General features: G+C 47.0%; 1 protein-coding gene across 2 annotated transcripts in view; it reads left to right on the top strand.

Moving 5' to 3' along the window:
- Nucleotides 1-25,643, top strand: part of LOC105467509 (interferon alpha inducible protein 27) — a 50,538-nt gene extending 24,895 nt beyond the window's left edge. Inside the window, exons 3-7 of one of the 2 annotated variants that reach the window (XM_011717135.3) lie at nucleotides 19,585-19,704; nucleotides 20,563-20,677; nucleotides 23,813-23,842; nucleotides 24,735-24,896; nucleotides 25,394-25,643. In XM_011717135.3, the coding sequence (XP_011715437.1) occupies nucleotides 20,587-20,677; nucleotides 23,813-23,842; nucleotides 24,735-24,896; nucleotides 25,394-25,479 (369 nt within the window). In that variant the 5' untranslated portion in view covers nucleotides 19,585-19,704; nucleotides 20,563-20,586 and the 3' untranslated portion in view covers nucleotides 25,480-25,643. Of the gene's footprint in view, nucleotides 1-19,578; nucleotides 19,705-20,528; nucleotides 20,678-23,812; nucleotides 23,843-24,734; nucleotides 24,897-25,393 lie in introns of those variants that run through there. The other variant, XM_011717136.3, reaches the window with a different exon arrangement.
- Nucleotides 25,644-26,930: the final 1,287 nt, after the last annotated feature.

Genomic DNA, 26,930 nt, shown 5'->3' with positions numbered 1-26,930 from the left:
GAGGGCACCAAGCCACAATGAGGGATTTTCCCCCATGACCCAAGCACCTCCCACCAGGCTCCACCACCACCATTGAAGATCACATTTCAACATGAGATTTGGAGGGAACAAACATCCAAACCATAGCAGTCCTTGACTTTAGAGAGCTCTGAATCCAGCAGAGGAGACAGAGAACAACATTGCATTGTGGGAACTTCTGTGGCAGAAGGAATATAGTGGACTCACATTTGAGAGCATAGGTGGGGGTGTAGTTGTCAAGCGAGACTGGGAATGTGTGATCAGGGAAGTCTTCCTGGAGAATATATCAGCTGGTGAGGTCCTGAAAATTTTCCTGGATCTGGCATGCAAAGGATCAGAGGCCTAAAAGAGCAGAGAATGACTTCTGTTTGTCCCCCAGGAGAGAAGCATAGCTGGATATTGGCAGCAATAAGTTTAGGGAGAGGCAGAAGCCAGTTCATGGAGGACTTGCTTATCCTGTGGGCCATACAAGGCTGTTGAGGGGTTTTAAGCAGATGGGTAGGTCAACACCATGACTTTTCCCTGTACCACAGCAGCCAATAGATATGTCTCCATTCAGTGTTTTATATTCCTGATGCTTGGGTTGCTTCCATCTCTTAGCTATTGTGAATAATGCTGCTACGAACAAGGATGTATAAATATCTCTTCAAGACTATGCTTTCAGCCGGGCATGGTGGCTCACACCTGTAATCCCAGTACTTTGGGAGGCCAAGATGGGTGGATCATGAGGTCATGGGTTTAAGACCAGCTTGACCAACATGGTGAAACCCCATCTCTACTAAAAACACAAAAATTAGCCGGGCATGTCTGTAATCCCAGCTACTCAGGAGGCTGAGGCAGGAGAATTGCTTGAACCTGAGAGGCAGAGGTTGCAGTGAGCAGAGATCGCGCCACTGTACTCCAGCCTGGGCGACAGACCGAGACTCTATCTCAAAAAAAAAAAAAAAAAAAAAAAAGACTATGCTTTCAATACTTAGGGTATTTACCCAAAAGTGAGTTTATAGGATTATATGATAATTCTATTTTTAATGTTTTTTTAGTCCCAGGAGGGATGCAGAGTCCTTTATTAATGCAGCCTTGTCCAAACCAGATCCTGAATAAAGTCAAAACTCAACCAACAGGTGGAAGTCCAAGAATCAGTGGAGACTCACCGAGGCGAAGGGGCCAACCATGGGAAAGGAGAGTGGATGGGGTTCAGGTGTATATTGCACATAATTCTGGGGGCTGCTGGTCCTTCTGAGGTGAGCTACTCTCAGCTTCCACCAAGTACAAACCATGTAACCCCAGATGAGTCATTTGAGCAGAGTCAGAGCCTGGGATTCCTCCCCCTCTAAAGCGGGGCCCATGGTATCCTTGGGGACTTTTGAAGAGAGTATGTCAGCTGAGCTCTGTCTCATTCCTCAAAATTATTTGACAAACGCTGGTAGCCCATCCACTGAGTCAGAAGCTTTTGAGCTGCTATAAAGCAATGTCCTCCAATGCAATGGCCAAAACTAAAGAAAATCATAATGTTTCTCTGTCACCTGCACCACATTTCAAGTGCTAAACGTGGCTACCTTAGTAGACAGTACAGAAAACAAATGTGGCTATGATTGTAGATGGCACTGCTGTGGAGATTTTGGGGAGCCCTAGAGGACCCCCGCATGCTGCTGCAGGGCCCTCAGGGCCTCCATCCCCTCACCTCTCTGGAAGAGCAGCTCTGATATTGTCTTCTGTCAACCCTGTGCTTGGAAAGATTATATTTTCCTTGCCAAAAGGGAAAGTGTGAAGACTGCTGTTTGCTTCAATGGATTTATTTTACATTAGGGGAACAGAGGCGCAGGGAGGGCCAGTGAGCCCTCGATGGTGTCTGTGAAACAGGCATAAACAAGCCTGGGATTCAGGTTCTCCTGGGAGCCGGTCCACTGGCCGCTTTCCACGTTGACTGCCCTTGTTTTGGGATCCCATACCTCCCCTGCGTGTTTCCAGAGAGCACAGCAGACCCCTCCTCCTCATCGTCGCCACAGGAAGATGTCAGGGAGGTCTGGGGGACTCTGTCCCATGGGGCCAACCCCAAATTTCCACTTCCCGCAGCTGTGGCTGTGGGGACTGTGCCTGTGGAGCTCGGTGCCGTGGGCTTCACCTCAGTAGGAATCGCCGCGTCCTCCATAGCAGCCAAGATGACATCTACAGTGGCCATTGCCAACGGGGGCGGAGTTGCCGCGGGCAGTCTGGTGGCTACTCTGCCGTCAGTGGGTGAGTGTTCTGGACAGGATGACCAGAGCCAGGAGATGATCCAGCCCTGGGGCTGAACCCCAGGGAGGCCTCTTCTCTCCCTGCAGGTCTGTGATCCTCTGCCTCCTGGGCCCTTTGTCTTTCTCTCACTGTCCCCTCTTCTGGTTGGAGGTGGGACCAGGGGTGCAGCCTCGGAGATCTGTGTTCCTGGTGAACCCTACAAAACCCAGGCATGTCCCTCCCCTCTCTGGGCCTTTGGAAGATAAGGAGCCTGCCATTTCTCAGAGGGTCTACCCTGTTGCTGGGATTCCCCACCAGCGTTATTGCCTCCTGTCCGGCCACTGGCCTGCAGCAGCCCCTCCCAAAGCAGAAATCCTAGGGTTTTAGGAAGTAGAGGCAGAGAACAGGGTTGGGCTGCCTGGGCCTCAGGCCTCCGGAGGGACCCAGGGTCTCTGGCCTCCAACCCCCTGTTAGGAGCTGCTACCTCTCCCTGTGCCCTGTGCTTACCCTCTCTTCTCCCGCAGAGGCAGCTGGACTCTCCGTGACATCCAAAGTTATCCTGGGCTCTGCTGGGACGGCTCTTGGGGCCTGGCTGGGTTCACCCCTTCCACCCCCCCAGCTGAACACCACACTGAGGCAGGGAGGTGGCTCTCTTGGTGGAGATGACTCTCCTGGGCCTCTGGATGACAGTCTTCCAAAGGACAAGTCCCCTACTCCCAAAATTCTTCAAGGAAGCATGAAAAATAAAGATGCTGGTGATCTTCTCCTAGTGTCAGTTCTCTGTTCTTGTGGTCAGGATAGGGTACATCTCTGCTGCAGGAGTGCTGAACAGGGAGGGACTCAAGATGAAGGAGTATGGGATGTCCATGACCAGAGCCAGGTCTGGCCTCAGGCATTCCACTCATTCTGTGGTCCTGAGCAGGTCATGTCTGCCCTTTGAGCCTCAGTTCGCTGCTCTTCAGATGGGAGAGTCAGGCAGAGTCAGTGTTACAGGATGGTGTGGCTCTTGGGTCATTGCTTGAGCCATTGACCCTCAATTACGAAGCCCTTTGTCCTCACGCATGACTGATCCCTCCCTTTCCCACCTAGGACTCAGGGTGTGGCTGTATGATTACTCTAGAAATTCGGCAACCCTGCATTTGCCTGGCCTGTGAGCCTTCGCCACACAGGTAGAGAAGTTTCATTCCTCCAGGGAGCTCTGTCCCTCTCAGCACACAGCCCAAGCTCCTCAGTCCCCAGGTGGACTGAGCAGAGCCCATGAGGATGGACAACGGGCTGGGGCTCCTGAGAAGCAGGCCAATGCAGAACATCCATTTCCAGAGACCTACTATGTGCCTGGCCCCAAATCAGGTGCCAGCTGTCCTATGCACACTGACCTGGCATCTGCCACCCGGCACCTCCCTGGCCGTGAGGATAAGTAAACCACACTTGACTTCTGGAAGGCCTGTTTAGACTCGACCTCTGACCTCAACGTTAGTCCCATTCTGGGCTATTTGACCTTCACACTTATTTTTCCTTTACAGCTGCATTCCCACAGGACTCTCCCTGGGATGCTGGCTGAGCTGACTCCCACAGCTCCCAACGGGCTTCAAGGCTCCATCCCACGTGATCGCCCTGGCTACAGAGGATCACAGAGGTCCACCTCTGCCCAGGGTGCACAATGCTGGGGAAGCCAGCCCTTAACCAGTGATGTTAAGGGACTTGGGGTAAATTACAGAAATGACCACATTCTCTGCCCTTTCAGCATGGCTGTACAGCTCCTCCCATCAAGAGGTAGGGATTTCTTTCCCCTCCCTTTGAATCTCTTCTGGCCTGGGGAGTTGCTCTGGCCTGGTGGATAGAACACAGTGGAAGTGATGGCGTGCTAATCTTGAACCTAGTCCCTAAGAAACCTTGCAGCCTTCTGCTGTACCTCCCGGACCCCATCACTGCCATGAGAACAAGCCAGGCTGGGCAAGCGCACAAAGTTCATTCATTCCAGACAAGACCCCCGACATGGCAGCACGCCCAGCCAAGTTCTGCAAAGCCGACCTGCAGCTGACTGCAGATGGGTGAGGGGCCCAGCCGAGACCAGAAGAACCACCTGCCTAGATTGCTGACCCACAGAATCAGGAGCTACATAGCTTTTTTAAGCCACTAAATTGTGTGGTCACTTTTTATCCAGCCATAGGTGACTGACAACGTAAGACAATGTGTATAATCACTGAAGAGGATCAGGCTATATGGCTTGTAGGACAGAGAAGGAAGTGATTGATTCTAATTGTAGCAACCTGGGAAGACTTCCTGGCATAAGGGCTGTTTGACCTAAGGATTATGGAGTTGGAAGTTCCAGAAACTTGATCGCAACTTGCTCAGAGTTCAAGGGACTTCATTGCTTTACGAAATGGAAAGGTCCAAAGGTAAAGTATGCTTCAGGCAGGGTTTGATTCAGCAACACGGATGCCAAAGACCTGTCTTTTCTATTCTTCGTTTCTGAGGCATCAGCTTCATCCTGTGGCTGCCAGCTCTCGTGGTTACAAGACAGCTGTTAGCAAGTTCTGGAAGCTACCTTCTTTATTCGTGTCTCCCAGAAAGAACATTTTTTCATGTACTTCCTCCTGAAAAGCAAAGAAACATCTTTCCCAAATACCTCTAGTAAATGTTCATGCTGCAATCTTAAATGGAGTCATTTACTCATTCCTAAAACCCTTTAGTTAGGCCCAAAGGATGGGTGGGGTGTGATGACTGGTTTAAGTCCACCTGGGCTCACCTTTAGACAGTGCAAGGAGAGCCCATGCCTCTGATGCACTCATAGGTCAGGGCAGGGGCTCCTATGCCTGCAAGAGGAGGTTTCTGTTTCAAAGAAGAGAGGGGGTAAGAGACACTGAGTGTCCACACAGTGTCCTGTACAGACAGCGTGGGCGTTGTTCTCAGGGAAGACAGCGCCTCAAGGATCCTTGGGGGAAACCAAAGCGGGCTCCCACCAGGTTCACTGCTTCTTTCTCTGTCTTGTTATCCTCACCACTCCGGCCATTAAGGAAGAGCACACCGGACCTGAAGGCAAGTGGACAGTAGGTTACTGTCTTTTTATTTTTAACTTTACAATATGGGATTATATTATTTTCTAATGAAAACCAACATTTTATTACATTTTAATTACTTAAGAGATCTTGAAGTAGCTTTGACTCTTAAAAATCTGAATTCCTATAGGTGAGGCTAAAGCCCCTTTGGCTCTGATAAGCATCCTTGCCCCTCGTTACAGCCCCTACTCCCACTCTCAGAAGTAAAGCACTGCTGCAATTTCTTACGTTCCTTTCTAGGGACCCCCCTTTTATACTGTGATAAAAATTCATAAAATTTACCATCTTGACCATTTTTTTTAAGTACAGTTCAGCAATGTTAGGTATATATTCACGTTGCTGTGAAACATCTCCAGAATTTTTTCATCTTGCAAAACTGAAACTCTGTTCCCATTAAACAGCTCCGCTCTACCCCTCCCCCTGCCCCTGGTAACCACCATTCTACTTTCTGTCTTTGTGAATTTGACTACTCTAGGTACCACTTATTGGCGGAATTATATAGTATTTGTCGTGTGTGTGTATGTGTGTGTAGAGATGGCTTTTTTTTCTCCATGTTGCCCAAACTGATCTCAAATTCCTGGGCTCAGCTGATTCACCCACCTTGGGGTCCCAAAGTGCTGGGATTACAGGTGCGAGCCACCATGCCTGGCCAAAACTATATAGTATTTGTCTTTTTGTGACTGGCTTATTTCACTTAGTATAATGTTCTCATCCATGATGCAGCATGTGACAGAATCTCCTTCCTCTTAAAGGCTGAACGACATTCCATTGGATGCATCGATCACATTTTGTTGATCCATTCACCCATCAGTGGACACTTGGGCTGCTTCCACCTCTTGGCTGTTGTGCATAGTGCTGCTATGTATGTGGGTATGCAAATATCTCTTTAAGATGCAGTGCCTTAGGCCGTTTGCACTGCTGTGACAAAATACCATAGACTAGGTAGCTTATAAAACAGAAATTTATTTCCCACAGTTCTAGAAGCCGGGAAGTCCAAGATTAAGAGGTGTCAGCCCCCTTGGTGTCTGGTCAGGTCCCTTTCCTGGTTTGTAAATGGTGCTTTCCTGGTTTGTAAATGGTGCTTTCCTGGTTTGTAAATGGTGCTTTCTCTGTGTCCTCATCATGGTAGTGGGCTAAGGCAGCTCTCTGGGGGCCTCTTTTATAAAGGCACAAATCCCATTCATTAGGGCTCTGCTCTCCTGATTTAGTCACCTCCCAAAAGTTTCATCTCCCAGTACCATCACCTTTGGGGTTATGATTTTAACAAATTTGGCGGGGACACAGCATTCAGACCATAGCACCCTGCCTTCAGTTCTTTGGGGTATATACCCAGAGGTGGGGTTCCTGGACCATATAGTAGTTCTCTTAATTTTTAAAGGAACTTCCATACTGTTTTCCATAGCAACTACTCCATCTTACAATCCCACCGACAATGTACAACGGTTCCAATTATATAAGGGCCAACACTTTTTATTTTCTGTTTTTTTGATAGCAGCCATCCTAATGGTGGTGAGGTGGTATCTCATTGTGGCTTTGATCTGCATTTCCCTAATGATTAGTGATCTTAACTTTTCGTGTACTTTTTGAACATTTGTATATCATATTAGTTCATTTTGCACTGCTGTAAAGGCATACCTGAGACTGGAGACTGAGTACTTATAAAGAAAAGAGGTGTATTTGGCTCATGGTTCTGCAGGGAGCATGGCACTGATATCTGTTTGGCTTCTGGAGTGGCCTCAAGAAACTTGTACTCACAATGGAAGGCAAGGGGAGCTGACATCACACGGCGCGAGAGCAAGAGGAAGGCAGGAGGTGCCAGGGTCTCTTCTGCAGTCAGATCTTGCAGTAACTAATAGAGTGAGAGCTAACTCGTTACTGTGAGGACAGCGCCAAGCACCCCCATGACCCTAACACCCATGACTAAGCCTCATCTGAAATACTGGAGGTTACATTTTAACATGAGATTTGGAGGGGGCAAATATTTAAACTATAGCATTGATCATCTTTGGAGAAATGCCCATCTAAGTCTTTTGCCCATTTTATTGATATATGACTTATTATTGTTATTATTTCAGATGGAGTTTCACTCTTCTTGCCCAGGCTGAATGCAATGGCGCAATCTCGGTTCACTTCAACTGCTGCCTCCCGGCTTCAAGCGATTCTCCTGCTTCAGCCTCCCAAGTAGCTGGGATTACAGGCACACACCACCACGCCTTGCTAATTTTTTGTAGTTTTAGTAGAGACAGAGTTTCACCATGTTGGTCAGGCTGGTCTTGAATTCCTGACCTCAGGTGATCCGCCTGCCTCAGCTTCCCAAAATGGTGAGATTACAGGCGTGAGCTACCACTCCTGCTTTTGCTCATTTTAAAATTGGGTTATGTGATTTTTTGTTGTTGAGTTGTAACGTTTTTTTTGTATCCTCCGAATACTCACTCTTCATTGGCAAGTCCAATGTCATGAATAATTTCCCCTATGTTTTCTTCTAGGAGTTTCATAGTTTTATGGCTCACATTTGGGTAATTAGTTCTCCATGCCCTTTTAAAGTTATTTCTGTGGATAGATGATAGAAGAGATATATAGGTATCTCCACAGAAAATATTTTTATGTAGTTCTGTTATATGCATTTTTATTGCTACAATTTTGTTTAACCTAATACATACTGCTCTGATGTTGGCTTTTTTATATTTTATAAGTCTTTTTAAATTATTTTTAATTGCTGCTTAGTATTCTATGGTAATGATCCACCACATTTTATTTTGTCTTTTCCCTTTTAATGGTACGCATGTAGCTGGTTGCTAAAGGAACATTTCCTACTTTGGAGGAATTACTTTTCTTCTTATTATTATACTTTTAAGTTCTAGGGTACATGTGCACAACATGCAGGTTTGTTACATAGGTATACATGTGCCATGTTGGTTTGCTGCACCCATCAACTCGTCATTTACATTAGGTATTTCTCCTAATGCTCTCCCTCACTCAGCCCCCCACCCTGCAACAGGCCCAGTGTGTGATGTTCCCCTCCCTGTGCCCATGTGTTCTCATTATTCAATTCCTACTTACGAGTGAGAATATGCGGTGTTTGATTTTCTGTACTTGTGATATTTTGCTGAGAATGATGGTTTCCAGCTTCATCCATGTCTCTGCAAAGGACATGAACTCATCCTTTTTTATGGATGCATAGTATTCCATGGTGTATATGAGTCACATTTTCTTTATCCAGTCTATCACTGATGGGCATTTGGGTTGGTTCCAAGTCTTTGCTATTGTGAATAGTGCCGCAATAAACATACGTGTGCACATGTCTTTACAGTAACATGATTTTATAATCCTTTGGGTATATACCCAGTAATGGGATTGCTGGGTCAAATGGTATTTCTAGTTCTAGATCCTTGAGGAATCACCACATTGTCTTCCACAATGGTTGAAATAATTTACACTCCCACCAACGATGTAAAAGTGTTCCTATTTCTCCACATCCTCTCCAGCATCTATTGTTTCCTCACTTTTTAATGATTGCCATTCTAACTGGTGTGAGATGGTATCTCATTGTGGTTTTGATTTGCATTTCTCTGATGGCTAGTGATGATGAGCGTTTTTTCATATGTCTGTTGGCTGCATAAATGTCTTCTTTTGAGAGATGTCTGTTCATATCCTTTGCCCACTTTTTGATGGGATTATTGGTTTTTTTCTTATAAATTGGTTTAAGCTCTTTGTAGATTCTGGATATTAGCCCTTTGTCAGATGGATAGATTGCAAAAATTTTCTCCCATTCTGTAGGTTGCCTGTTCACTCTGATGATAGTTTCTTTTGCTGTGCAGAGGCCCTTTAGTTTCATTAGATCCGATTTGTCTATTTTGGCTTTTGTGGCCATTGCTTTTGGTGTTTTAGTCATGAAGTCTTTGCCCATGCCTATGTCCTGAATGGTATTGCCTAGGATTTCTTCTAGGGTTTTTATGGTTTTAGGTCTTACATTTAAGTCTTTAATTCATCTTAAGTTAATTTTTGCATAAGGTGTAAGGAAGGGATCCAGTTTCAGCTTTCTGCATGTGGCTAGCCAGTTTTCCCAGCACCATTTATTAAATAGGGAATCCTTTCCCCATTGCTTGTTTTTGTCAGGTTTGTCAAAGATCAGATAATTGTAGATGTGTGGTGTTATTTCTGAGGCCTCTGTTCTGTTCCATTGGTCTATATATCTGTTTTGGTACCAGTACCATGCTGTTTTGGTTACTGTAGCCTTGTAGTATAGTTGAAGTCAGGTAGCGTGATGCCTCCAGCTTTGTTCTTTTTGCTTAGGATTTTCATGGCAATGCGGGCTCTTTTTTGGTTCCATATGAACTTTAAAGTAGTTTTTTCCAATTCTGTGAAGAAAGTCATTGGTAGCTTGATGGGGATGGCATTGAATCTATAAATTACCTTGGGCAGTATGGCCATTTTCATGATATTGATTCTTCCTATCCATGAGCATGAAATGTTCTTCCATTTCTTTGTGTCCTCTTTTATTTCATTGAGCAGTGGTTTGTAGCTCTCCTTGAAAAAGTCCTTCATATCCCTTGTAAGTTGGATTCCTAAGTATTTTATTCTCTTTGTAGTAATTGTGAATGGGAGTTCACTCATGATTTGGTTCTCTGTTTGTCTGTTCTTGTACAGGAATGCTTGTGATTTTTGCACATTGATTTTTGTATCCTGAGACTTTGCTGGAGGAGATTTTGGGCTGAGATAATGGGGTTTGTAAATATACAATCGTGTCATCTGCAAACAGAGACAATTTGACTTCCTCTTTTCCTAATTGAATACCTTTTATTTCTTTCTCTTGCCTAAGTGCCCTGGCCAGAACTTCCAATACTATGTTGAATAGGAGTGGTAAGAGAGGGCATCCTTGTCTTGTGCCAGTTTTCAAAGGGAATGCTTCCAGTTTTTGCCATTCAGTATGATATTGACTGTGGGTTTGTCATAAATAGCTGTCCCTTGGTGTTTTGAGATATATTCCATCAATACCCAGTTTATTGAGAGTTTTTAGCATGAAAGACTGTTGAATTTTGTCTAAGGCCTTTTCTGCATCTGTTGAGATAATCATGTGGTTTTTGTCATTGGTTCTGTTTATGTGATGCATTACATTTATTGATTTGCGTATGTTGAACCAGCCTTGCATCCTAGGGATGAAGCTGACTTGATTGTGGTAGATAAGCTTTTTGATGTGCTGCTGGATTTGGTTTGCCAGTATTTTATTGAGGATTTTCGCATTGATGTTCATCAGAGATACTGGCCTAAAATTCTCTTTTTTTGTTGTGTCTCTTTCAGGCTTTGTTATCAGGATGATGCTGGCCTCATAAAATGAGTTAGGGAGGATTCCCTCTTTTTCTGTTTTTTGGAATAGTTTCAGAAGCAATGGTACCAGCTCCTTTTTGTACCTCCAGTAGAATTCGACTGTGAATCTGTTTGGTCCTGGACTTTTTTGGTTGGTAGTCAATTTATTACTGCCTCAATTTCAGAACTTGTTATTGGTCTATTCAGAGATTCAGCTTCTTCCTGGTTTAGTCTTGGGAGGGTGTATGTGTCCAGAAATTTATCCATTTCTTTTAGATTTTCTAGTTTATTTGTGTAGAGGTGTTTATAGTATTCTCTGATGGTAGTTTGTATTTCTATGGGATCAGTGGTGATATCCCCTTTATCATTTTTTATTGTGTCTATTTGATTCTTCTCTGTTTTCTTCTTTATTAGTTTTGCTAGCTGTCTGTCAGTTTTGTTGATCTTTTCAAAAAAACCTGCTTCTGGATTCACTGATTTTTTGAAGGTTCTTTTTTTTTTTTTTTGTATCCCTATTTCCTTCAGTACTGCTCTGATCTTATATTTCTCGTCTTCTGCTAGCTTTTGAATTTGTTTACTCTTGCTTCTCTAGTTCTTTTAATTGTGATGTTAGGGTGTCTATTTTAGATGTTTTCTGGCTTCTTTTGTGGGCATTTCATGCTGTAAATTTCTCTACACATTGCTTTAAATGTGTCCCAGAGATTCTGGTACATTGTATCTTTGTTCTGATTGGTTTCAAAGAACATCTTTTTTTCTGCCTTCATTTCATTATTTACCCAGTAGTCATTCAGGAGCAGATTGTTCAGTTTCCATGTAGTTGTGTGGTTTTTGAATGAGTTTCTTAATCCTGAGTTCTAATTTGATTGCACTGTGGTCTGAGAGGCAGTTTGTTGTGATTTCTGTTCTTTTACATTTACTGAGGAGTGTTTTACTTCCAATTATGTGGTCAATGTTAGAATAAGTGTGATGTGGTTCTGAGAAGAATGTATATTATGTTGATTTGGGATGGAGAGTTCTGTAAATGTCTATTAGGTCCACTTGGTGCAGAGCTGAGTTCAAGTCCTGGATATCCTTGTGAATTTTCTGTCTCGTTGATCTGTCTAGTATTGACAGTGGGGTGTTAAAGTCTCCCATTATTATCGTGTGGGTGTCTAAGTCTCTTTGTAGGTCTCTAAGAACTTGCTTTATGAATCTGGGTGCTTCTGTATTGGGTACATATATATTTAGGATAGTTAGCTCTTCTTGTTGAATTGATCGTTTTACCATTATGTAATGGCCTTCTTTGTCTCTTTTGATCTTTGTTGGTTTAAAGTCTGTTTTCTCAGAGACTAGGATTGCAACCCCTGCTTTTTTTTGGTTTCCATTTGCTTGGTAGATCTTCCTCCATCCCTTTATTTTGAGTCTATGTGTGTCTTTGCATGTGAGATGGGTCTCCTGAATACAGCACACTGATGGGTCTTGACTCTTTATCCAATTTGCCAGTCTGTTTCTTTTAATTGGTATTTAGCCCATTTAAATTTAAGGTTAATATTGTTGTTGAGGTCCGCGCGTTTCCTAAACAAAGGAATGAACACACAAGACAACACAGGACAAGACAAACATGGCGGCCACCCCAAGCAGCACGCTCTGCTTTATTTTATACATGCTTGTGGAATTTTACTACATCACAAGACACGAGTTGTTTTTATGACACAAGTTGTTTTTATGTCATGAGTTGTTTTTCTGACCTTTCCCTAACTTTCTGAGTTCTCAAGATGCTTTAAACATTAACCAGTTCCTAGAGTCTGCTGTTTGCGGCTGATTCTTTTGTTCTTCCTGTTTGCAGAGAAGAAACGTCCTGCTTTGTTTGCAAGAGCAGGACTTATCGGGAACATCTCGTTTGTGAGCACATAGTCCTCTACAATTGTTATGTGTAAATTTGATCCTGTCATTATGATGCTAGCTGGTTATTTTGCCTGTTAATTGATGCAGTTTCTTCATAGCATCAATGGTCTCTACAGTTTGGCATGTTTTTGCAATGGCTGGTACTGGTTGTTCCTTTCCATGTTTAGTGCTTCTTTCAGGAGCTCTTGTAAGGCAGGCCTGGTGGTGACAAAATCTCTCAGCATTTGCTTGTCTGTAAAGGATTTTATTTCTCCTTCACTTATGAAGCTTAGTTTGGCTGGATATGAAATTGTGGGTTGAAAATTCTTTTCTTGAAGAATGTTGAATATTGGCCCCCACTCTCTTCTGGCTTGCAGGGTTTCTGCTGAGAGATCCACTGTTAGTCTTACGGACTTCCCTTTGTGGTTAACCCAACCTTTCTCTCTGACTGCCCTTCACATTTTTTCCTTTATTTCAACTTTGGTGAATCTGACAATTATGTGTCTTGCGGTTTCTCTTCTCAAGGAGAGTATCTTTGTGGTGTTTTCTGTATTTCCTGAATTTGAATGTTGGCCTGCCTTGCCAGGTTGGGGAAGTTCTCCTGGGTAATATCCTGAAGAGTGTTTTCTAACTTGGTTCCATTCTCCCCATCACTTTCAGGTACACCGATCCAACGTCGATTTGGTCTTTTCACATAGTCCCATATTTCTTAGAGCCTTTATTTGTTTCTTTTCACTCTTTTTTCTCTAATCTTGTCTTCTCACTTTATTTCATTAATTTTATCTTCAATCACTGATATCCTTTCTTCCACTTGATCGAATTGGCTATTGAAGCTTGTGTATGCTTCACGAAGTTCTCATACTGTGGTTTTTCAGCTCCATTAGGTCATTTAACCTCTTCTCTACACTGATTATTCTAGTTAGCCATTCGTCTAACCTTTTTTCAAGGTTTTTAGCTTCCTTGCAATGGGTTAGAACATGCTCCTTGAGCTCAGAGAAGTTTGTTATTACCGCCCTTTGAAGCCTATTTCTGTCAACTTGTCAAACTCATTCTCCATCCAGTTTTGTTCCCTTGCTGGGGAGGAATTGTGTTCCTTTGGAGGAGAAGAGGTGTTCTGGTTTTTGGAATTTTCAGACTTTCTGTTCTGGTTTCTCCCCACCTTTGTGATTTTATCTACCTTTGGTCTTTGATATTGGTGACCTACGGATGGGGTTTTGGTGTGGATGTCCTTTTTGTTGATGTTGATGCTATTCCTTTCTGTTTGTTAGTTTTCCTTCTAACAGACAGGCCCCTCAGCTGCAGGTCTGTTGGAGATTGCTGGAGGTCCACTCCAGACCCTGTTTGCCTGGGTATCACCAGCAGAGGCTGCAGAATGGCAAATATTGCTGCCTGATTCTTCCTCAGGAAGCTTCATCCCAGAGGGGCACCTGCCTGTATGAGGTGTCTGTTGGCCCCTACTGGGAGATGTCTCCAGTCAGGCTACATGTGTTATAGCCAGGCTACACTTGAGGAGGCAGTCTGTCCATTATTGGAGCTCAAATGCTGTGCTGACAGAACCACTGCTCTCTTCAGAGCTGTCAGGCAGGGACGTTTAAGTCTGGAGAAGCTGTCTGCTGCCTTTTGTTTAGCTATGCCTTGCCCCCAGAAGTGGAATCTCGAGAGGCAGTAGGCCTTGCTGAGCTGCGGTGGGCTCCACCCAGTTCGAGCTTCCCTGCTGCTTTGGTTACACTGTGAGCATAGAACCGCCTACTCAAGCCTCAGCAATGGTGGATGCCCCTCCCCTCACCACACTTCAGCATCCTAGGTTGATCTCAGACTGCTGCTCTCTGTGGGTATCGGACCTGCCGAGCCAGGCATGTGAGGGAATCTCCTGGTCTGCCAGTTGCAAAGACCATGGGAAAAGTGCAGTATTTGGGCAAGAGTGTACCATTCCTCCAGGTACAGTCACTCATGGCTTCACTTGGCTAAGAAAGGGAAATCCCCCAACCCCTTGTGCTTCCCAGGTGAGGCAATGCCCCACCCTACTTTGGCTCACCCTCTGTGGGCTGCACTCACTGTCCAACCAGTCCCAATGAGATGAACCAGGTACCGCAGTTGGAAATGTAGAAATCACCCGTCTTCTGTGTCGATCTCACTGGGAGCTGTAGATTGGAGCTGTTCCTATTCAGCTACCTTGTACTCTTCTTCTGAGGAATTTCAACATAAACCTCAAAGCTGAGAACATTGGAAAATAAGGATCCCCAGTTTCAAAGAGAGCTGCTGGACATACCTCTTGGGGATTTATTTTAAGAAAGCATAACAAATCTGTGACTGTCAGCTGTTATCACTCACATGTAGCCTGTATGAGGGAGAGCTTAGGATTCATTGGAAAAAGTGCTTTAAGAGGAATTCATTCAAATATTTGTTGGGCACCCTTGTTTGCTCTAAGTGCTGTAATACATTGTTAATACTACAGAGCACCTGTTGTCATGGAGTTTTCCCCACAGGGCTTGAAGGTGCTTTGGCTTTTCTTGGTTCCTCTCTTGGAGCCCCAGGGGGTAGGGTGTGTGTGAGATAGTTAGTCCTGCATCTGCCACTCACCAGTCAGAGACTGGCTAGGGCCACCCATTTGCAGATGAATACAGGCTGGAACTATCCGTGCTTGGCAGGGAGAGGAAGCCTGCATTGCTGAGGGTTGCATGAAGACCTTGGAAAGGTAATGGGCTTGAGTTATCTTGGCAGGACTCAGCCAAGCTTAGCCAAGAGGGTACCTGCCTCAGTGTGAAGCACCCAGCAGAAAAAGGCAATGGATGTGGGAAGGTCCCGTGGGGAACTGATGAAGGACCCTCCTCATGACTCATGAGCTCATCTGTGAAATGGGGATGGCGGTACCTCTTCATGGGGTTGTTGTGAGGATTCAAGTACTTAACACAGGCGAAGCCCTCAGCACAGGGCTTGTTGGGTACAAGAACGCACCCGCAGGGACACTGCTGTGCTCTGTCTCTGATGCCCACTGGTGGGGAAGATTCCCACTGCTAACTCTCTCTGTCAGTTCTTCCATCAGTAGGAACCCTCATCACAGCGTCCTTGACAAGGATTTGCCACATCTGGCTGGACAGCTTCAATCCTGTACTGGACTGCAGCTTTCAAACAGTCCACCACTCTCAGCTCCTCTCGACCCTCTGGGTGGTGATCATGGCCACATCCTTCTCAGCTGCATTGGGTTGGTGCCACGTCTGGCTCAGGGAAAACACAGTGCCAGACTCTAAAGGGGCAGCTTACCCCCAGAGTAGGCTTCCTGCCCTCCTGCCCAGGGCAGCCTTCTAACCACAGCCTTCTGCCCTTAGACTGTATAGACCCAACTCAGACAACTATGCTTGTTGCCCTCAAATTCCAAGGGATTCAAGGCCAGGCACAGTGGCTCCCACCTGTAATCCCAGCACTTTGGGAGGCCGAGGTGGGCAGATCACTTGAGGTCAGGTGTTGGAGACCAGCCTGGCCAACATAGTAAAACCCCGTCTCTACTAAAAATGCAGAAAAAATCAGCCGAGTGTGGTGGCAGGTGCCTGTAATCCCGGTTACTCAGGAGGCTGAGGCAGGAGAATCACTGGAACCTGGGAGGCAGAGGTTGCAGTGAGCTGAGACCGTGCCACTGCACTCCAGCCTTGGTGACAGAGGGAGGCTCCATCTCAAAAAAAAAAAAAAAAAAAGAAAGAAAGAAAGAAAAAAGAAAAAAAAATTCCAAGGGATTGAAGTCATGCTTTCCACATGGGTACCATTTAGCTCTGGGTGGGCAGAGCCCTCCCCTCCTCTCATCATGGGGCTCAGGGAAGGGCACAGTCCACAGATTCTCCCTCATTCTCTCTCTCTCTTTTCCTTTCTCTGCAATCTCTACTCCCTAATTCCTCTACTTCTTTTACAGCTGGTTTTACAGTTCTTAGCACATCCTCCCAGGAAAGGTTGGGGACTGGACGCTCCTGGCCCTATTTCATTACTGCTTCCTGTCTTTGACCCTGGCCTGAAATGCCCTCAAGCATCCAACAACTGCCAAGGAAGTTCTGCATTTGACATTCACGTGTGGTAAAAGTATAAAGACATGCATGAGAAGAGCCAGCTGTCAGTTCCGGAGAGGGAGGCAGACAAAGGAGACTAGGAAGGGATTCGCAGGTTGTTTTCCTTGTTTCTGTAATGTTTGAGTTCTTGAGCTGAGTGGTGGGCGCATAAGCATTATATTATCATCTATACTTTTTTGGATGCCTGAAAACACCTTATATTCTATACAGGGCATCTCTTTAAGAGTGTCTGTGAGCTGAAAAAGAGCCAGTGTAAATGTCTCTCTCAACAATTTGCCATAATGGCAGCAGGAAAATGGTGAGATCTTAGGGTCAAGAAAGTGATTGGAAATTGAGCTCTATAATAAATAGATTTTCTTCTTTACTGGAAAAGAAAGGAGAAAAATGTCTGCAGTTAAGGTTTCCTGGGAAAACAAATCCTCTCTCATTTGCTGCCTGCATCGCTTGGGCTTGTGCTTCTGTTGGGGTGAAGCTGCTTAAAGCATCTGGAGTCAGCTCCTCTGAGAACACAGCCAAGCCCAGGTCTATATTCTTGGGAATTTGGGAGAGGGAGAGGATAGTTGCAAGATTAAGTCTTTGAGTAGGCAAGAGGGGATACAATCTTTAGGAACTGGGATAGTTCATCCACAGAAACGGAGAGAAGGCAGAGTATATGGATGTAGATATGGATATAGATGCTGGGGGTTGGTGGATTTGATGTTGAGAAGACTTCTTCATGACATAAGAAACCACCATCTGAGGGTGAGCGGAGAGGAGATGGTCATAGATGCCTTTTGAAGAAAGAAGTTGAATTTACTATTGAAATTGTGTAGAACTGCTGGACGAAAACTGTGTCCCTATGCTGGCCGTGGATTGTTCCATCCAGAAGTGATTTGAGCCTCAGCATTAGGGTGACCCCCACCCAGACTTTGGTTAGGACATGGAGCCTGATGACATCACAAACATACATTCATTATGCTAATTTGCAAAGTCTCTGGTACTGATGTAGTAGCTGCACAGGGGCCTGTAGATTTCTGAATATACAGCCTCCTGGGGGGGCCCTTCCCACAGAGAACGCTAGAGTGGACACCTGCTGGACCCCTGAATAGGAGTATAGATCACCATCAGTGTGGCTTAAACTAGTTGAAGCAACCTGTTGATGTCACATTTGTGTCAACATAAAAAGAGAGAGAGAGACAAATCTTTAAGTAAAATAGTTTTACTTGGGAATAATACACAAGAAGTAGGATTGCAACCCCACAACATAAATATGGACCAGGGTGGCCTTTTCGTTTTGGAAAACAAAGGAAAAAATTAGGGAATTTTTAAAGAAAGAGGCTGTTATGCAAGTTGTTTTGAAAGACAGTTCGATACAATTTGTTTTATAAAAGTTATGCAAGTTGTTTTGAAAGGAAGTTTAATAGCCGTGATCCCACGTCCAAAAGCATATGCCTGTAATCCCAGCACTTTGGGAGGCAGAGGCAGGAGGATCACCTGATGTCAGGAGTTTGAGATCAGCCTGGCCAACATGGTGAAACCCCGTCTCTACTAAAAATACAAAAAATCAGACGGGCATGGTGGCAGGTGCCTTTAATCCCAGCTACTTGGGAGGCTGAGGCAGGAGAATCACTTGAACCCGGGAGGTGGAGGTTGCAGTGAGCCGAGATTGCACCACTGCACTCCAACCTGGGCAACAAGAGCAAAACTCCCATCAAAAAAAAGAGAAGAAAAGAGAGAAAGAGAGAAAGAAAGAAGAAAGAAAGAGAAAGAAAGAAAACGAAAGAAAGAAAAAAAGAAAGAAAGGAAAGAAAGAAAGAAAGAAAGAAAGAAAGAAAGAAAGAAAGAAAGAAAGAAAGAAAGAAAGAAAGAAAAAGAAAAAGAAGAAAGAAAGAAAGAGTAAGTTTATTGGTGCTGGCAGCATCTTACAAGTCTTGGTGAGTTCTGACTGGCAAGTGTCAGTAGTTGTTAGGTAGGACTGGGAATCTTGGAGTAATGGTCAGGTTCCTGCAGTTTTGGATTGGGTGTGTGAGACACTGTGCCAGGCAAGTGTTTTTGCATAACTGGCTCGCTCTCCTTGTGCTTCAAGCTGTCCTTGTGTGGCCCATGTAATAAGCTGCAGTTTGGAAACATTTCTCGTGATAGTTCCTATTAGCAGGCAAATGGGAGAGCCTCATCTTGCGTGACAGCCCTCCCTTTATAGCCTTGCTGGCTCTGTCTGCCGAGGTTTGACCCAAGTGACTCCATTTTGAATCTTACAACTTGCACACTACTCGTGTGGAAGATTTAAATGTACATTTTGGCACCTGATGCTTTTTCTTCCGCCTGTTCTCAGAGCAGCCGCAGAGTGACCTGACCGTGTCATTTCTCAGCTTCATCCCCCTATCCCCCAAAAGGTATAGACGATAATCCCCTGCAATGGCTTCAGGACACAAGATCAAGTCCTTGCAGTGCTTTTGCGGCCTCACAGGGCCTCTCTCCCTGGCCCACTTGCTGAGGCCACACTGGCCCCCTTGCTGCTCCTGCCACACGGGCTCTGCCACTGCTGTGGCCTCCACCTGGAATGACTGCCCCCCATAATTCTGCCGGGCTCGCTGCGTCACCTCCTTTTGCTTTAGTGCTTCATCAAATAACATTCTATACATGTAGTTATTTATCATGTTCACTTTGCCCCCATTGCTGGTAAACTCTGTGAGGACGGATATTTTGGTCTGTTTTGTTTACAGTCCTATCCCAGTGCCTAGTCAGTATCTAGCACAGTGGGCCTGCAGTCAAGCCTTTTTTGAAAAACGGAACATCTGCCTACCACAAGGACTAAATTATTCTGAAAATCACCTTCTTCATTAGAAAGTAATAGTATCATTTTATTATAGAACTTTGATTTTACTTCTCATGACTTCATTATGCGTAGAGCACACTCCCATCTTGAATGAAATGACAAAGCATTTTATACTAACTGACAATGACTGATGCCATGGGCAAATCCTATTTCACTAAATAACTGAAGTTTCCTCTTGACTGGCCGTGAGGGGAGAAAGATGTCTGCAGTTTCAGTTTCCTGGAAAATGAAACCTATCTCATTTGTTGTCTGTGTCAAGGGGCTGTGCTTCAGTCGGGGTGGAGCTGCTTAAAAGGCCTGGGATCAGACCCTTTGTGAACACAACCAAGCTTAAGACGGTGGGGTCAGCTTCACATTCTCAGGAACTCTCCTTCTCTGGGTAAGACTGGGAGGGCGGGCAGGAGCTAACCTTCCCATGGCCCCGAACTTGGGTGGGCTGTGGGCTCAGGGAGCGGAGGGGAGGCCTTGAGCATCCACTCTCTGCCCTGTCTTTTTGTTTTCATCAGGGAGCCTTGGGAGGGAAGGGACCTGAGCCCCATCTGTCCCTGGACTCTGGAATTTAAGGACAATTAGCTTTGTCCTTGCCCAGGTTTTCCTCAGGCCTTGAGGGCGGCTTGGGTTAAAGTGGGCAGCGGGGAGAGATAAGGGTTAGGAGGAACCAAGGCGGAGCCATTGCAAGTCCATGCCTGGCTGGGGTGTTGCTTCCCTATGGGAAGCCTCTGACCTGGAGCAAATCACTGAGCCAGATCACGTTCCCTCATCTGTAACATGCGGAGGGGGAGGGTCCCATCTTTTTCACGTTAGTGAGGAGATTACATAAGAGCAGGCACCTCGCCTGCCATATATGCCTTAAAAATGCGGTTGGTTCTGATTTCCTAATTTTGGTGCCTTTTCAATTGCTCCGTGGAGAGATATGGGAGTCCCAGAAGTGTCTAAGATGTTGGTGCTGGGACTCTCAGAAGAAAGAAAGCAGCCCCCCTGGGGAAATAAAGTTCCTCAGGGCCCTAATCTAACACAGGTCCTTTGGTAGCCCCAACTCCTCAACATGCCTCCCTCCCTCACCCCAGGATCCTTTCCAGGCCTGCTACCCCACAAGCTCAGAGCAGCCTCCCTAGCCCCCTGGAGCTCCTCACATTTTTCAGGACAGTGGGAGGCAAGCCAGGTTGTGCCCATCCCGTCCTCAGAGCTCCATCCCTTCGGCAGGTCTGGCTGAAGTTAAGGATCTCTTACTCTCTAGGCCACGGAATTAACGCGAGCAGCCATGGTGGCCTCCGCTTTCACCTCATCAGCAGTGACCGGTGTGGCCAAAGTGGCCAGGGTGGCCTCTGGCTGTGCCGTAGTCTTGCCCCTGGGTGAGTGTTCCTGGGAGGGGCTGGTGCTGGGGGCGAGGAGGCAGCTGGGGAGGGCAGGGGTCTTGTCCAGGGACCCGTGGGAGAGAAAATGGGGGGACACCCACAGCCTTGCTGCCCTGCCCTGTCCTCTCATAGCAGGTGTCCACCGTGACTTTCAGTCTGGGAGGGGGCCCGGGGCAGGCAGACTCTGGCCGGGTGCCCAGCCCTGGGTGTCCCCCAGGTCCTCTCCCCTCTGGGCCTGGGCCTCCTGCCTAGCTGGAAAGGGTCTATCTACCACTGAGTCCCACTCTCTTCAGCTCTCCCTTCCCCCAGATTTACTGTCAGAATTCATCTCCTTTAGTTTACCTTGTCAACAGGGCCCCTGTGTCCTGCGGGATCTCACATCCAGAGTATCGATTTTAACAAGATTCTTTAGCTCACTTTTTTCACTGGTTTCTGGGAGATCTCTTTCTAGTCTTATTTATTCTCATTCTTCTTCCTTTTCACCCTCAATTCCCCTCCCTCAAAGTCAACCTTTCTAATATATTTAATGTGTGTCTGTTTTTCATATGTATTTTTGCAGAACAGGAATTGTGTTTTGTTTGCATGCGTTTTAACTGACATGCAGGATGGTGTGCTGTAGATCCCATTCTATTGCTTTTTTCCACACTGAGAACCATAATCTTGAGATCCATCAGTATCATTTGGTGAGCATCTAATCCTGGCCTCTACCTGCTGACAAGTGCTCCTCTGCGTGTATCCACTGCCCTTTACCTTTCTGTCTCCCTGGGTGGACATCCAGGGGTTCCCCCAACTCCGCCAGCACAAATGGCATAGGCTTGAACGGGGGCACAGGGCCCCTGACTCCTACCCTGACTTCTGACCCCTGCCCCAACCTCTAACCTCTATTTGAGCCTGCACTCACCCTCTGCCGACCCTGTCATCCTCAGCTGCCCTGAGCCCCAACATCTCTATCCTCAGACGATTGCTGGGAGCACTGGAGGTTAGCTCCTTCATGCTGGGGTCCCTCACTGGCACCCTGTTTTACAACTTGGAGGTAACTGGCCCTCAGCAACACACACCACTCTTTGGGCTCCCAACTCAGTACAGAGAAGTGTGATGAGCAAGTGAGGGCCTGGGCCACACCCAGCAGTCCTTTCTGTTTGTCAGAAATGCCGATGACTTCTCAGTTTAAGATCAAGCAATTCATAAAATTAAAATAATAACAGCTCAACTTGAGCGAGCGCTTTTATGTTCTAGTCACTTACCCTAGCACTTGAGGTTTGTCAATTTGTTTAATTCTCGTAACAACCCCAGAGGAAGATAAGAAGATAATATTGTCCCTTATTTACCAACTGGGACAATTTACTGTTGTCTGGGCAGCACAGAAGGGTGTGGGGGTGCTGCTTCCAAGCTTGGAACAGAAGGCAGAACAATGAACAATGATAAGAAGTATTAATAGGCCAGGCACAGTGGCTTACACCTGTAATCCCAGCACTTTGGGAGGCCAAGGAGGGCAGATCACTCGAGGTCAGGAGTTTGAGACCAGCCTGGCCAACATGGTAAAACTCCGTCTCTACCAAAAATACAAATATTAGCCAGGCATGGAGGTGCATGCCTGTAATCCCAGCTACTTAGGAGGCTGAGGCGGGAGAATTGCTTGAATCCAGGAGGCAGAGGTTGCAGTGAGCCGAGATTGTGCCACTGCACTCCAGGCTGGGTGACGGAGCAAGACTCTGTCTCAAAAAAAAAAAAAAAGAAAGAAAGAAAGAAAGAAAGAAAGAAAGAAAGAAAGAAAGAAAGAAAGAAAGAAAGAAAGAAAGAAAGAAAGAAAGAAAGATTAATAGAAGTGGGAGAATAGAAATTGGAGGGAGGTCTCAGGGTAGGGCAGGTTCTGAATGGCGTAAAATAACGGCCAGGCTACTCTGCCCTATGAATGCCCATCAGCTGAGCCTAACAGGCAGGCCCCCCTACACAGAGCAGCCAGTTCCTGAGGGCTTTTGTGTGTCAGGGTCCAGGTCTGCTAGGCTGCCAGCCATCTTGACATCACCTCTCCTGCCTGCCAATAAAACTGAACCTTCTAACCAGGTTATCCATTCCTGAGTCCCTGGGCTCAAAACCCCTCCAGGTGGCCTTTCTGGTCACTCAAGGGTGTCTCTTTACTTCCTCCACCATCACTCTAAGGCCTCTCCCTGGGAGCTGGCTGAGCTCACTCCTGCACATCTGGCTATCTTTAGAACTCCTGGCCCCAAATTGCAGTTCTGGCCCCTCTGACTGCTGGGGAAGAGAACCTCTGCCCGCTCCCCAGGGGCTTACCATGTGGGGAAGCAAACCATGTACACCCAGTGCTGTGAGTGGCTCCAGTCATGGAGGAGCAAGGATGAGTTCTCCCTGGAAGAAGCTGGGAGGGCTTCCTGGAGGAGGGAGCAATGACATGGACCTTGAAGAGTCAGAAGCTTTCAATTCATTCCATTCAAGCATTGCTCTCACGTGGCATTCAAGCATTCTACAGTGCTTGCCATGACTCAGGCACACAGTGCAAAATGAAGCTCATCTTTCTCTACCATGAGGACTTATTACTATCTGAAGAGCTTTTTCTGGACTATAGGAGAAAGTCATGGTATCCCTCGCTAATAAACACTGACCCTGCTTCAAATGAGCTAACAGCCCTGCTCAGAGAGCATGACACCCATCCTGTTCACTTCTCCCTGCCCCGGTCAAACCACCAAGCCCTAGATTTCATTGCCAAGTATCCTGTATTTACTGGGAGCTGACATCACAGTAGCATGCCTTCCTAGCCACATCTATAAGATTTTGTTCATTTTTGTTCTGCTTTTCATTTGAACTCAACCTGGCTTGGGAGGCAGAAAAGAAAAAGTAACGTCTGATTTCCCCCAATCAACCAACCAACCAACCAACGAGTTCAGGGCCACGTAAATTCATTCAGGACAAGCGCTGGGGTCAAAACCCCCGGTGATCCTCACCCTCCTCCAGAAATTCCACTTCCCAAAATGAAACAAAGAGCATTAGACAGGGGTCATCCCTTCCTGTGGCTCCCAACCTGGGGCAGCCCCTCCCGCTGGATGGGCAATTAGCTCAGAAAGTGGAGGGGAGGCCAGTGTGGATCTACTCACAGAATGTTCTTTTGATTTCCAGCGAGGATTGCTACAGTCGTGATTGGAGGAGGTGAGTCTGTGGGGAAGGGGCTCAAGTAACCACCTGCCCCTAGGGAGGTGGACTTGGGGAGCAGCTGGCCTTGTCCATGCCAAGGTTTCCCTCATGTGGGTGGTCAGGGGAGGAGGTGGGATGAGGGGCTAAGTATGAAACAAGGAGCTAGAAGTACGGCACTGGAAGCTGGAAGCAGGGGCTTAGAGACTGGGAGCTGGAGTGTGTGTGGGCAGGGTGTGGCAGCAGCCGGGCAGAGGCCATTTCCCCTTTGCAGAACGTTCTGTGTGACCCTGAGCATGTCTTTGAACTCCTCTGAGCCCCTGTTTCCTCTCCAGAGAAAGGGCTAGCAATGCCCTTTCAGGGTTATGGTCAGGATTGCATAGGGTGAAACAATAGAAATGGAACACAGTAGACATGAAAGAGATGCCAAGGGCTCCCCTTGGTTTAGTTGCTTCCGACGTGCTCTGTGGCAACACCACGGAGCCCTAGAGCTGTCTCTTTGAGCCACTGTGAATGTGCCTCTTACATAATCTCCTGGGCAAGATCTGCTCCCCTAATGAGATTTGCTCCCCAGCAAAGATAAGAAAATTGGAAAGCACTCCCCTGGTCCAGCATTTGGCCAGGGCAGACACTGAGGCCCCGAAGACAAGTGGCTTTCCCAAGGAAGGTCCTGCTGCCTAGCAGAGCTTGGCCCAGAGCCCTGTGCCCGGTGGCCCTACTAGCTTTTCCCTCTACTTTCCCCGCCTGGCTGTGCTCCCCTTGATTTGTGCCTATTGGCCGTGCCCATAGTCTCTCCCAAGCTCAGAGTTCACCTCTCTCTCCAGATTCCCTGAGGTCCCCAAGCCTGACTCAGTGTATCTGGGGGGTCCCTTCTGAGCCCACACACTGACCCAGCTCCTCTTCCATGCAGTTGTGGCTGTGGAGGCTGTGCCCATGGTGCTCGGTGTCATGGGCTTCACTGCGACGGGAATCACCTCGTCCTCCATAGCAGCCAAGATGATGTCCGCAGCAGCCATTGCCAATGGGGGTGGAGTTGCCCCGGGCAGCCTTGTGGCTACTCTGCAGTCACTGGGTAAGTATCCTGGCAGGGCTGGCTGGGGAGGGCGATGAGGAGGGCAGGAGCCTCCAAGAACCCAGTCCCAATCTCAGTCCTATGGGCCTCCATTTCTGTTCCTCTGTCTCTCTCTATACATTCTCTCAGAATTTCTCTGAGGGAGATGGAGGAGGGAGGGAAGGAGCCCAAGCCAGGAACAGTGGGCCCAGGAAGACTCAGCCTGAAGCAGATTTGCTGGGTTACCTGGGGCATCTCCTCCCCTCTGGGGCACAGCCTCCTTCACTGAAGAGTGAGGCTGCTTCCAGCTCTGGAGTTTACCATGGGAGTTCATGCCTGCAGCAGCCTCTCCCCAAACAAAAACCCCCAGGGTACTGGGAAACAGAGAGGGGAACTGGGTGAGGTCTCGAAGCCTCAGCCCCTTCTGAGGGTCACTGGAGTCTCTGACCCCACAGTCCTGCCCACAGAGCTTCCCGGACAGGCATGTCCCACACTGTTCACCCTCTGTTTCTTCCCAGGAGCAACTGGACTCTCCGGGTTGACCAGATTCATCCTGGGCTCCACTGGGTCTGCCATTGCGGCTGGCATTGCGAGGTTCTACTAGTTCCCTGCCCCTCGCCCTGCAGAGAAGAGAACCGTGCCAGGGGGAGAAGGCACCCAGCCATCCTGACCCAGCGAAAAGCCAACTATCCCAAATATACCTGGGGTGAAATATACCAGATTCCGCACGCCCAGAGGAAAATAAGAAATAAAGATGAATTGTTGCAACTCTTCCCAGAACCTTTTTTTCTCGCTGGCTGTGGGGCAGGCCCAGCATACCTGGGGTGGGGAGGGGGCATGCTAGGCTCAGGAGTATCAGGAAATGCGTTCCTATGTTGTTTTGCTGCTTCTTTCCACACCCTCTATGAGCACATGCTGTGGTCCAGGCACTGGGCTGGGCCCCAGGGAACAGAGGGGAAGCAGCTCGGTCCCCTCGGTCCCCTCAATCCCCACAGCCAGCGACACTCACGTCTGCTGAAGGGATGGACCCACAGGCAGATGGCCATGGGCACTCACCTCTGATAAGTGCTATGCCAGAGGCCAGCCCATGGCTCTGAGGGCCAGGGGCATGTTGAGGAAGGGGAGTGTGGATTTTATCCTGAGGACTTCGGAGAGGCACTAAAGGGTGTTCAACACGGCAGTGACCGGGGACGCTACAATCCTGCACACTCCGCCCTGGGGAGGGGTCACGTTAGGCTCAATTCTCTTTCCCCACGCTGTCATCACAAAATCTCGGGATGTGATGAACCGAAATGAATCTAAATTTGAAGACAAGCTGTCCCCTCCCCTGCTACGACTCCGTATAACCCTGGGCAGGTGACCTTCTCTTTGAACCTGTTTGTCCCTCTCTAAATGAGGAGTTGAACTAAATGACCTTCAAGATCCCAGCCAGCCTTTGTGTGTGGCTCAGTATGTGTGGCTCAGGTTTGTGTTTGGCTGCAGCGTCTGTGATCACTGCAAACAGAGTGAGTCCCTGTCTCAAAAAGTTAAAAAAAAGAAAAAGAAAAAAGAAAAAAGGAAATTATCTGGGTGGCTCTGATCCAATTACATGAGCCCTTTGAAAGCAGAGAAGCAAAGAGAAGCAAAACTGAGAGTCTAGTCTACAGACATTTCAAAAACTTGAACAACTCATCCACGTCTCTTAATTGGGTCAGTGAAGCATGGTTTGTACCCAGCCATGGAAATTAAGCTTCTCAGGGTATTCTTTCAATAGGTGATTCCTTCCCCTTTCTTTGATGCCTTGGGTAATCTGAAAGAAGCTGTGAAACTTCTCCCCACAAAAGGTACACATTCCCCAAATAATACCCTCAATGTCAGGGCACTCATTAGGACAGCGGAAGACCCTCATTGGAATGAAAGGTAAAACCCCCTGCGTTAACTAGAAATCCAAGCCCTTTCTAAAGGAAAGCACTTGGGTCTGACCTGGGTCTGGGAGGATGGATGAGCCTGCATCCCAGCTGAAGCCTAGTAAACAGTCCTGCAAAGCAGGTCACCCTGGAGCACCCATTATTCTAG

This window comes from Macaca nemestrina, chromosome 7, assembly GCF_043159975.1.
Source record: "Macaca nemestrina isolate mMacNem1 chromosome 7, mMacNem.hap1, whole genome shotgun sequence".
Lineage (NCBI taxonomy): Eukaryota > Metazoa > Chordata > Mammalia > Primates > Cercopithecidae > Macaca > Macaca nemestrina.
The sequence above is the reverse complement of the archived record's forward strand: the minus strand, read 5'-3'. Positions and strand labels throughout refer to the sequence as shown.